This window comes from Oreochromis niloticus, linkage group LG10, assembly GCF_001858045.2.
Source record: "Oreochromis niloticus isolate F11D_XX linkage group LG10, O_niloticus_UMD_NMBU, whole genome shotgun sequence".
In the NCBI taxonomy this organism is placed as follows: Eukaryota; Metazoa; Chordata; class Actinopteri; order Cichliformes; family Cichlidae; genus Oreochromis; species Oreochromis niloticus.
In genome coordinates, this window is record NC_031975.2 from 6,447,887 (window position 1) to 6,459,159 (window position 11,273).

The window sequence follows — 11,273 nt, forward strand, 5'->3', positions numbered from 1 at the left end:
GGTCATTTCTTCTTCTAAAATATATGCACTTTCTATATATCCCTGCAACCTTCATTAAAAAAAAGCAACATTTTATGGATGAAGATGATTACATCTTGGCAGAGGTGGAGGCTGCCCTCCACTGTTTTGCAGTACTGTGCAAAAAGCTCTTAGAAAATGACAGATAAGAGCAGTGAGTCAATGAAACATCTGCAAATATATACTGTAGTATATAAGGTAAAATGATTTTTACCTTATATTACATCTCTGTTGAATGTTGGTCCATTCTGCCAAGATGATCCCACACTGCTTCAGTTATGTTGAGGTATGGACCCTGGGAAGGCTTAGGCCATTACTGATAGAGCTCCACTGTGTGTTTTTGCTGTGCATGTATCCTTTTACTCTTTTACTGCAATAGCAGTGTATTTGGGATCATTAAGAAAAGTGAAGCCAGTGTCATGCAGATGCTTTTCGGCTGGGATTGCACAGTGCATTAGAATCTAAAAGTACTTTTCTTTATTCATAATTCCATCAGTTTTGACAGGATCCTCAGCATCACTGGCTGAAATGCTGCCTCAAACCATGAAAGAGCCTCCACTGTGTATTACAGTTAGGCATTGACAGTTATACCTCTGAGGATGATTTCAACCAATAAGTTTCAAATTTGTGTCTGATTTTTAGTTCTGTTCTTGTGTATCAGGTCTTTGTAGAAAAACCTGATTACATGTCTTCTCACGCAAACTGGAAACAACCAGGAAACGGCAAGCAGGAAGTAAAGCTAATACAGGACACCACAGAAAATTAAATACAAAGTCAAAGAGGAAATAACCAGTACTGAGAAGGAAATACTCAAGGACCACCGAGACTAAAACCTGTCATAAAACCTGTACCTGTTTTCGTCTATCTTTTACATCACTGCCATCTTGTGACTGTAGTTTGTTGTTGTCGATGGAAGCCGCTTGCCTTGGATTCCACTGGACACTGTACTGGCTTCATTTCACAGGCGTGTCTATCTCGCATTAATGATGGTCAGCAGCAGTTTATGGTTGTTTGTTCATTGTTGCAATATGCCGCTGGCTCTACTTTCACTGCTCTGAGATCAATTAGGAGCCCCGCTAAATGTGGAAACAGAGATAGGAATCGCAATTAGATGAGTCTCTGTGATTCATCATAGGTCAAATATAAGTTTTACTTTAGTTGACCACCTTGAATAATGTGTGATATAGAAAAGATGGAATGCAGTGTGAAAAAGTTTTCACTAGCATGTTAGCAAGGAAAACCTTGAAGATGATGAGGAGACCTCAACTACAGTTTAACAAAACAGGCAAGTTGAACAGTTGCAGGTTCAGCCAGCACTTTGAGATTATCATCTCTGAGAAATCACTTAATTGACCAAATGCTCATAGTATAAGAGTTCATGAGTATTTTAATCCCCCCTGTAGGTGCCGTCAGATAACAGTTGCTACTCCTGCTTGCCTGTTTAAAATTGAAGTCCTATCGTATTATCTTGTCATGGTTAGTTATTTATTTTTTATTTTTTGTAATAAAGAAGCCATTCCACTGTATTATTGTAAGATACTATTTCATCAGTCTGAAATGAACTGGCTTCCTCAAAAGGCCTATTTTACCTTTGGTTTAATGTAAAAGAATAATGCTGCTTGATCTTAGTGTCACTAAGGTTTCATTTGTAACTGCTATTGATACATTTAATTAGAATAACTTTTAAGTTTCTCACATTGGTATGTTTTCCATATAGCTATCATACATGTTAGAGACTATGCTGCAATACAAAAGAACAGGGCAGACTCACAGGGTACTAACTCTCTGGGGCTGGAAATAGGCCACAAGCAGTGCTGACCTTACACAACCACCATAGAGATAGCATGTATGCCACACCCTTGCAGAAGATTGTTGCAATACCTCAGAGCATTACTGAAGTACAATGGTACCAAAACTTGCCCTGCAGGGTTGCCTTTTTACTGTTGAAGCCCTGACTTCTTTTCCTGTCTAGGCATTGGCATGGTATATAGCCTGCCCACATAACCTGATAAATTGAAATTACACAGACACCAGTACAATTAAACACTAAACAACAAACAAACATTTGAACCAATGAAAAATAAAGTTTTTTAAATAACAGAAGTGAAAATAAACTAAAGCTACTCTTGAATATGAGTGAAAATAGAAAACCAAAAATTATAAGAAAATAAATTACAAAAAAATAAAAATAAAACCAAACGTGACTAGCATGGCCTGCAACTGCTTGATGCCTGACATCCTGGAATTACTTTTCATCAGTTTTAAGTTTGTGCTTTTGCAAACTCTCTGTATGTCATCACAACAGGAAATAATTTACAGAATCTGTTTGTGCTTCTGTGTATGTGTTCTCTGTCCTCTGCAGTGATACTGCTTAACACTGCACCATCTTCCTGCCTCCAGATTGGCAGTACCTCAGAGGTTGAGGGTTTGTGGACCAGTTATGCCTACTGCTGCACCCCTTCTCTGCAGGCAGGATGTGTTTTCTCTTTAACCCACATCCCTGGGGGATGCTTCACACTAGCTCTTTCCCCAACTGTCTGTACATGATGCAATAAATCTTGCTTGCATAGTAGTGTTTATACTGTGATCGGCAGAGCATGTGTTTAATGTTCAAGCACTTGAAATGCTTTTGTTAGGAGACTCATGTTTGTATATTCTATGCTATTTTGGTGCTTGTTTCCACTTTACACAAGTAGAGAACATGTTTTCTTTAAAATGTCAACATTAGAAATATATTTTTCCATGAGTAACATGGGAAAATACAGGAATTCAATCAACATTTAACTGGCACACGGGTGTAAGAAAGAAGGCTCTTTTTTGGAAAGCTGTGTGATTTTGCTTGCTGTTTTTGTGAATGATTACATGTTTCAGGTCATCACTGCTTTGTGTGCTGACTATGCAGGGTTAAGGTTAGTGTACAGGAACATGATTTGTTTGGCCTTCATGACTCCATTTGAAATCTGTTTCAGAGCACATACTGTTGAGTATAAATTATGTAAATTCCTCAACATTTGTTTCGTGTGCTGCATAATTTACACATGTAAAAATCTTCACAGAAGACTTTTTTTTGTTCACATTTTATTTATTTTTTTTTTTTATATTTTATTTAGTAAGATAAGAGATAAGATAAGAGCTCATGTAGATATTAAATAAAATATAAAGTGAGTCCACATCCATAAATAAGAGTTGGATTTATTTGTATACATTGGCTGGCTAGGTGTTTTTCAGGTAGTTCAGTTTTTGAAAATAAAATTCTGCATTTTTTAATTTTTTTTTTTTGCCTCCATTTCTGTTTTGCAGTCAATCAAAGCATGCACTTATTAACAAATGTCAAACTTTCCTCTCTTTCTGAGCCCTCGGAGCTTTTATATACTGAAGTGTTTCTGCTAAGCTAATCATTAATGATTATAAAAAAGGGAGGTTATATCACCCAGAGACACTTAAATCCTGCTCAGCTGTCCATGGAGTTTGGGCCCAGGCGAGCAACGATGTTGACACAAGGAGCAGACGCAGATCAAGAGCCCACCAGGCCAACGTGGAGCAGACAGATAGAGTTCACTTTGGCCGGCATCGGCTGTGCTGTAGGTCTGGGCAATGTCTGGAGGTTCCCCTATCTTTGCTACCGGAGTGGAGGAGGTGAGAAATCAAACATTTGTTACATCTTCGAACAGAACTGTGGTAATGTGCCGCCCTCTGTAATCCCTGCACACACAGGTCTAAAAACGGGGTCCAAAGGTTGACTGTATGTGTTGTGTTGTTAGTGAGTGTGATTTCAAACTATTTTTTTTTTATTTAGTTTTTATTTTGTTGTTGCTGTTTTTAAAATGATTTTGGTGTGACTCTCACGTGAGGCATGATGCTTCATAAACCTATACTGTAATCTGGCTTTATGCGTGCAAATTTTGCAGAACCGTTAATATTTGTATGGGGTCAAGCTTTACCTGACAGTAATTCATGTGTACTAAAGTTAAAGTTTAAATGATGTCATAAAACTACGACAGTCTTGGCCTTCTTTCTGAAATTGTGTTTAACTCACTATCACTTCTTGTCAGGTGCCTTTCTGGTGCCATACCTGCTCATGCTGGTGGTGTTGGGGATCCCTCTGCTTTACATGGAGCTGACTGTGGGGCAGTACACAAGGAGAGGGCCTGTACTTGCTCTGGCTACTGTCTGCCCACTGTTAAAAGGTGCTTTGACTAAATTTTGGTGTCCAGTGTTAAAAATGTACAGCGGAGAAATTTATTTTGACACGTTTTATCTGACCTCAGGAGTGGGAATTGCATCAGTGGCCATATCCTTCATCATGTGTACCTACTACAATGTCGTCATCACCTGGGCCCTCTATTACCTCTTCAGCTCCTTCCAGGCACCACTACCATGGCAAAACTGCAACAATACTTGGAACACACCTAACTGCACCAATCACGCTACCAACAGCAGCTACTCCTCCACAGCTAGCCAAGAGTTCTTCAAGTATGTTTCATTGGATGTGATCACTGTTTCTGCAGATTATTAAATCCAACTAAATAATGACTGAGTTTGAACAGCATTATAAAATTAAAGTAATTTTAAAAAAGACTGAACTGGTTACACAAGGTAACTTCTGGGGATTATGTCAGAGGTGAAACAAAAAAAAAACTTGATACAACAACAAATGTAACTGAATGTACAACCTATCAGAGTCACGTGAGAGATATCGAAGTGAAGGTCACAGATAAGAAATGAGCAAACTGATAGATGATTTTACTGAAGTGTGATAAATCTTAAGACACATGTCACCTTTATTGGCTTTGATCTGTTTCACTTTCTAGTTTAAGCAAGGGAAAGATTCTCAGAAAGATTCTAACTTACAGTGAAAATCTTGCAGTAAACAGCAGATTAAGACCTCACATTTTCAGATTTACTCATAAACTCATTAACTCATTTCACTCCAGTTAATGGATAAGTGTAGGAAAGGAATGTGGGTTCAAGTTACTTGAATCCTTTAATTTCCATGTGTTTGTCAACCATTTATTAAATTTATGATCCAAAATCCTGCAGCTAACAGGAACTAGAAATAGAGAACACATTTCTCCTGTATTGGCTTCTCTTCACTGGCTCCTTGTTTATGTCACGTATCTGGGTCATTTTGACCCAGCTTTTTCAGTTTCTTATATTTTGGTATATAGTCTGCGTCTTTGTAAATTGTTTCCTGTTTTACTTTGAAGGTTCATGTCTGATGTCAGTGTGTTCAGTTTTACTTGCCCCCTGTCTCGTTAGCCCAAATCTCTCCCAGCTGTGTCTCCCTCCTGTTTCACATTCCCTGAGTACTCCCCTGTGTATATAAGCCCTGTGTTTTCCTTTGCTCTCTGTCGTGTCGTTAACGGCTGCTCACCCTCATTTTCGCTGTGTGTTCTGTTTTCTCGTTTGCCTGCCTGTTAGTCTATTTGTTTTCCGAGTGTAGTTAGTTTTCTGTGCTTCTTATTTTCCTGTACTAAACCGAGTATCTTAAGTTCACCTCTGCCTCCGTGAGTCCTGCGTTTGGGTCCAATCCTGCCTACCTGCACAGCACACAGTCATGACAGTTTAATCTGCAATTTAATTCAAAACTGTCTCCTAATATACAAGGTCTTGAATAATCAGGTAAAAGTGCACTTTGCTCTCAGATGGCTAATTTACTTGTAGTTCCTATTTATTTAAAAGTATTTGCACATGTGCATTGGAGTATTTAAAAGTAGAATGTGAAGCAGAGCCTTCAGCTTTCAGGCCCCTCTTCTGTGGAACCGGCTCCCAGTTTGGATTTGGGAGACAGACACCCGCTATACTTCTAAGATTAAGCTTAAAATTTTCCATATTGATAAAATTTCTACTTATGGCTGGATCAGGTGACCCTGCACCCTCCCTTACCTATGCTACAATCCGCCTAGGTTGCTAGTGGCTTTCCATGATGCACTAAATGTTTCTTCTTCACTCACTCATTGTGTGTTTATACACCATCCTTCATTTAATGATTACTTATTGTTAAACTCTTCTACACTGATTCTTCTGTTCTGTCTCCCTTCCCTCAAACCCAACCGGTCGTTGCAGGTGGCCACCCCTCCCTGAGCCTTGTTCAGGGAGTTTTTCTTTCCCACTGTTGCCAAGTGCCTCCTCTTAGAAGGTCATCTGAGGAGTCCATGTTAAGTGAATGGAACTGAATTGAATGTGTGTGTCAACTGTACTATGCAGTATTGCTCTTTCTACAGGAAAGTAACTTGTGAGATAAGTGTAAAAGTAGGAAAAATATTCGCATGCATGAAAAATCAAACCCATATTGTTTAACCTCTGAATGTAGAATTTTCCACATGAATGCACATCTTTACCTTTTGTAGAGAAATAACAAACTGTTCTGAAGATGCATACTTATAGTGGATATCAAAATAATTTGTATGGTTAAAAAGCAAGAAACTGCAAACACTGTGAATCAGAAATGTCAAAAGGTCTATTTTAATAACTTCCTGACATCTGATTGGATTGAATGTGTTTTCACAACAGGACAGACAGTGCGTTTGAATCTGGCCCATGTGTTTAGCTTTAAGGCATGCCTTTGGGCACTCAGCATATTAATGTTTTTCTAATTTCTTTTACTGTGGCACCTTTGCAGATATAAGATGCTGGAGCAGACTAGTGGAGTAGAGGATACAGGAGTGCTCCGGTGGGATCTTTTCCTCATTCTCATTCTGGCCTGGATCCTCATTTACTTTTGTATCTTTAAGGGGGTGAAATCAACAGGCAAGGTGAGAGAGAAACTGAGACCTAAGCCAAAAAAAAAAAAAAAGTGGAGCACTGGACCACAGTTAATACCATATGTTTTCTGTGTGCAGGTGGTGTACTTTACTGCCCTGTTCCCGTATGTTATTCTGATTGCCCTGCTGATCAATAATGCACAGCTTCCTGGAGCATTAGAGGGGATAAAGTTCTTCATTGTGCCTGTGTGGGATGAGCTGCTCTCAGTAGAGGTAAGAAACAAGAGAAGAAATGAGTAGTAGCTTTGGAGTACCCTAACTGCTCTAGCAGCGGGGAGGGTCGTGTTATTATTGATGATGTGTGTTGGCACTGATTAGGAGTGGTCTGTGTTTCAGGTGTGGGTGAATGCCGCGGCTCAAATCTTTAACTCCATTGGGATTGGTTTTGGCTCGCTCATGGCAATGTCCAGCTACAATGACTTCAACAACAACATTTTGAAGTAAATTCTTGACCGCCAGTTCTTGAAAATGGCTGTGATTTCTTGTTAATGATTTAAAAGACATTTTCTCTCCCCACAGGGACACACTGAGCATATCCATTATCAACTCCGTAACCAGCATCCTGGCAGGGTTTGTCATTTTCTCTGCCTTTGGGTACATGTCATACCTGCAGGGCATTCCTGTCAGTGATCTGGCTGTGGATGGTAAGAAAAAAAAAAAGGATGACTGTTTGTGTGATATTTTTTTTTTTTTTTTTTTTTTAAATTAGTGAATGAGTCTATTCTCAAAGGGTCTATCCTCCACTTTGCCTAATGTCAGCTGGGAATAAGTGATAAGAAAATACACTGCTCAAAAAAATGAAAGGAACACTATGAAAACACATCCGACCTCAATGGGAGCAAGAAATTATGCTAGATATTGATACTGATATGGACTGGGTAATGTGTTAAGAATGAAAGGATTCCACATCGTTCAGTTGAAGGGAAAATTTATCAACCCACAGAGGGCAGAATTTAACACAACACAGCAAACCTGCTGGAAATGGTACGCATTGATGTGCCATCCTGCAGGAGACACCTGTGAAACCTCAGTAGGGTGCAGGCATTGCCTCATGCAACCAGTAGTGACACTGACCGTAGCCAAATAGAAAATGGGGGGGAAAAATCAGTGAGAAAATATAAGGAGGTAGAAAAACCTCAGTGAGGGGGGGGGGGGGGGTGTTCTCATTGTTGCCACTGTAGTGCACCTGTTGTTAATTTCAGTTATACCAAAGCAGCTGAAACTGATAAACACCCCCTCTGATACTTATATGACCAGATTAATCTCTCAGAAGTTTAAGTAACCAGATTTTATGATTCTGTACTCTGATTAAAGTGTTCATTGATTTCTTTTTCTTTTTTTTCTTTTTTTGGGGGGGGGGAAGCAGTGTAGGTAAATGGGGACATAAAGTAGGGTTGGAGCTGAGGAAGGATTGGCTTGTCTTTACAGATTATTGATCTGGATAATATGTTACAATAATGTTACAGTAACACACATTTGATTGAAACATTTTTATAAAGTCACAGTCATCTGTCATTAAGAAGAATTGCTTGTACAGTTATAAATGGTGCTCTGACATCTTACATGTCTTATTATACAGGTCCAGGACTAGTTTATGTTGTTTACCCACAAGCCTTTGCCAACATGCCAGTGGCTCAGCTCTGGGCAGTGTTGTTCTTCTTTATGCTGCTTTGCCTCGGACTGGACAGTGAGGTACTTTACTGGTAACCTCAGGATGGAAATTCATGTTTGCATAGTGCTTCATAATGAAATTCTTATGTCCCCACTCCCACACTGCAGTTTGCAATGGTTGAAGTGATGGTGACCAGCCTCATGGATCAATTCTACAAAGATGTGATTCACATTTTCAAGAAAAAGGAACTGTTTGTTCTTGCAGTTTGTTTCGTAGCCTGCCTCTTTGGAATTCCTTGTGTCATGCAGGTACGAACTGTATTTTCTGCTTGAATTTGAACCAAATAAAAAAAGAAATTAAAGGGTGCTCATTTTCCCTTCCTTGCTGTCCTAAAGAGTATGCCTTTGTCCAGGTGGGAATCTATGTTTTCCAGCTGCTGGATCATTACACCGCCATAGTATCCATCATGTTTCTGGCATTCTTTGAGGTCATGGCCGTCTGTTGGATTTATGGTGAGAGACGTGTTTCATTCATTGCACACTTAGAATGATGTAGCACTTTTCTCTGGCAGTATCTTAACACATTTTATGGCCATGTGTAGTATCTGAGTTTCACTCTAATCAAACAGCGATTAGAGTCACTAATCTGCTAGCATGCAAATAAAATGCGCACAGATGTTTATTGACAAGTAAAGGTTGGTCCAAAGTACCTCTCCATCTGCAGGTGTAAAAAGACTTTCAGCCAACCTGGAGGAGATGAATGGAAACAAAGCAAACATCTTCTTCAGACTATGTTGGCTTATAGTTGCTCCTGTGCTCATCACTGTATGTTAACGGGCGTTTGTTATATTCACATGAATATAATGCAGATTTTCATCTGAAATAGTTAAAACTTAAATCCAAATTTTAATTGTTTGCTCCTCCATACAGGTCATCCTGATTTTCTCCATCATTCAATTCAAACCTGCCCGCTATGGCAAGTACGTCTTCCCTCCCTGGGCTCAGGGGGTCGGCTGGATAATTGCTTTGGCTTCCATCATCTGGATTCCTCTGGGTGCCATTCACACTCTGTGGGTGCTGCCTGGCTCCATCATGGAGGTGATGTACATATCATGTTCATATACACTATATTGCCAGAAGTATTCACTCACTCATCAAAATCATTCAAGGTCTTCCAATCACTTTCATGGCCACAAGTGTATACAATCACACACCTAAGAGTGCAAGCTGCTTCTGCAAACATTTGTGAAAGAATGGGTTGCTCTCAGGAGCACCATGAATTCCAGTGTGGTACTGTGACAGGATGCCGCCTCTGCAGTGAGTCCAGTCTTAAAGCTGTTAGTGGTCTTACAACAAAGTGGAAGCAATTGGGAACGACAGCAACAAGTAGTAGGCAGCGTAAACTCAGAGTGGTGACCTGAGGCACATAGTTCAGAGGTCACCAACTTTCTGTAGAGTCAGGAGAACACTACTTGTCTGACTGCATTGCACCAAGCAATGGATTATTGTGTAGGGTACTTTTCAGGAGTTGGGCTTGGCCCTTGAGTTCCAGCAGTAGGAACTCTTAATGCTTCAGCATACCAAGACATTTTGGACAATTTCATGCTAATAATTTTAGGGATGGCCCCTTCCTGTTCCAACATGCCTGCGTATACAAAGTAAGGTCCATAAAGACATGAGTGAGTTTGGTGTGGGAGAACTTGACTGGCCTGCACAGAGTCCTGACCTCATAGAACAGCATTGAAATGAAATATAGCGGAGACTGTGAGCTGGGCCTGCTCGTCCATCATCAGTATCTGACCTCACAAATGTGCTCCTGGAAGAACAGCCAAAAAATTCCCATAAACATTCCTTGTGCAAAGCCTTTCCAGAAGAGCTGAAGCTGTTATCTTTTACATTAAACCCTATGGATTAAGAATGGGATGTCACTCGTTTCGTGTGTGTGTGTGTGTGTGTGTGTGTGTGTGTGTGTAGTCAGATGAGTAAATATTTTTAGCAATATAGTGTAATACTCACGCACATGTTCATATATAATCAAGCTGTGTGGGGAAATAATTTTATTTCATTTCTCGTGCAGAAATTAAAGCTGTCCCTCACACCGTATGCGCTGAATGAAAAGTCAAACATGCCGTACTATGAGAGGGGAGGACCAAGTGGAAATCCACCCATCGCTGTCATCAGCCCCAGCTTCGATCTACCTGAAAAGCGTCCTGCTGAGACGTACTTCTGATGCCTCAGTGTTTTGCACAATGTTTAGCTGGCCACCTACAGTGGCAGATTACTGTTAAGCTTTAACTAATCACAGATTTATGCTTTCAATCTTTGTCAATTTTCTGGTCAAATTTAACCAACACGTGTTACAAGAATTTACATGATTGTGATCCATATCTGCTATGCAGATCATTTAATGCAACAGAATTTTTTTTTTTTCTGGAAAGACTGTGTTTAGAATTAGCTCTCACTGTGTGTATCTTCAGTGTACTTCTTTGTGAAAGAGCTCCAAAGGGCAAAGGAGTAGACTGCGCACATTTCACTGCCCTCGTTTATGGAAACTTTGCTAACACTGCCATCTTTTGGCCACATGAATTCAAACATGAGCCATACTTACATTGTAATAATGTACTGTCATTTTAAATTTACAGTATTTATAGTAACTTAAACCACTGTCAGCTTATTATTGCAGACTGATATGTGACTGGACACCAATGATAAAAATGATTAAATGCTGGTAGTTCACTTGTGAGTGCAGGGGTCATGCCACTGTATGTCAGGTGTAATAAAAGCAGTTTCAACGTCTACAGAAAACAGAAACATAACTTATGGGCGACTTTTTATTTATTCACTTTATTCAATGAGAAAGTTCCAACAGAAGGGTACATG

The 11,273-nt window shown here is 39.7% G+C and overlaps 1 protein-coding gene across 2 annotated transcripts; it reads left to right on the forward strand.

Annotated features, from left to right (window-relative positions):
* The first annotated feature begins 3,454 nt into the window (after window positions 1–3,454).
* si:ch211-283g2.1 (sodium- and chloride-dependent GABA transporter ine) lies at window positions 3,455–11,209 on the forward strand. Of its 2 annotated transcripts, XM_003456132.5 has the most exons (13): window positions 3,456–3,654; window positions 4,071–4,205; window positions 4,287–4,491; window positions 6,641–6,773; window positions 6,861–6,995; window positions 7,119–7,222; window positions 7,302–7,426; window positions 8,362–8,474; window positions 8,562–8,702; window positions 8,807–8,906; window positions 9,118–9,218; window positions 9,324–9,491; window positions 10,471–11,209. In XM_003456132.5, exons 1-13 carry the CDS (start codon window positions 3,480–3,482, stop codon window positions 10,621–10,623), a joined length of 1,788 nt encoding a protein of 595 aa, XP_003456180.3. In that variant the 5' UTR covers window positions 3,456–3,479; the 3' UTR covers window positions 10,624–11,209. The 2 variants fall into 2 exon arrangements, with proteins under 2 accessions (XP_005460910.2, XP_003456180.3); XM_005460853.4 differs by lacking the exon at window positions 9,118–9,218 and having other exon boundaries at window positions 3,455–3,654.
* The last annotated feature ends 64 nt before the right edge of the window (window positions 11,210–11,273 follow it).

What these genes read in the sequence shown, in the direction of transcription:
- si:ch211-283g2.1 (XM_003456132.5), top strand. Translation starts at nt 3,480, where the DNA reads ATGGAGTTTGGGCCCAGGCGAGCAACGATGTTGACACAAGGAGCAGAC. An exon ending in GGGTGAAATCAACAGGCAAG is followed by an intron (nt 6,774 to 6,860) that starts GTGAGAGAGAAA and finishes TTCTGTGTGCAG; the next exon opens with GTGGTGTACTTTACTGCCCT. An exon ending in GGCCGTCTGTTGGATTTATG is followed by an intron (nt 8,907 to 9,117) that starts GTGAGAGACGTG and finishes CTCCATCTGCAG; the next exon opens with GTGTAAAAAGACTTTCAGCC.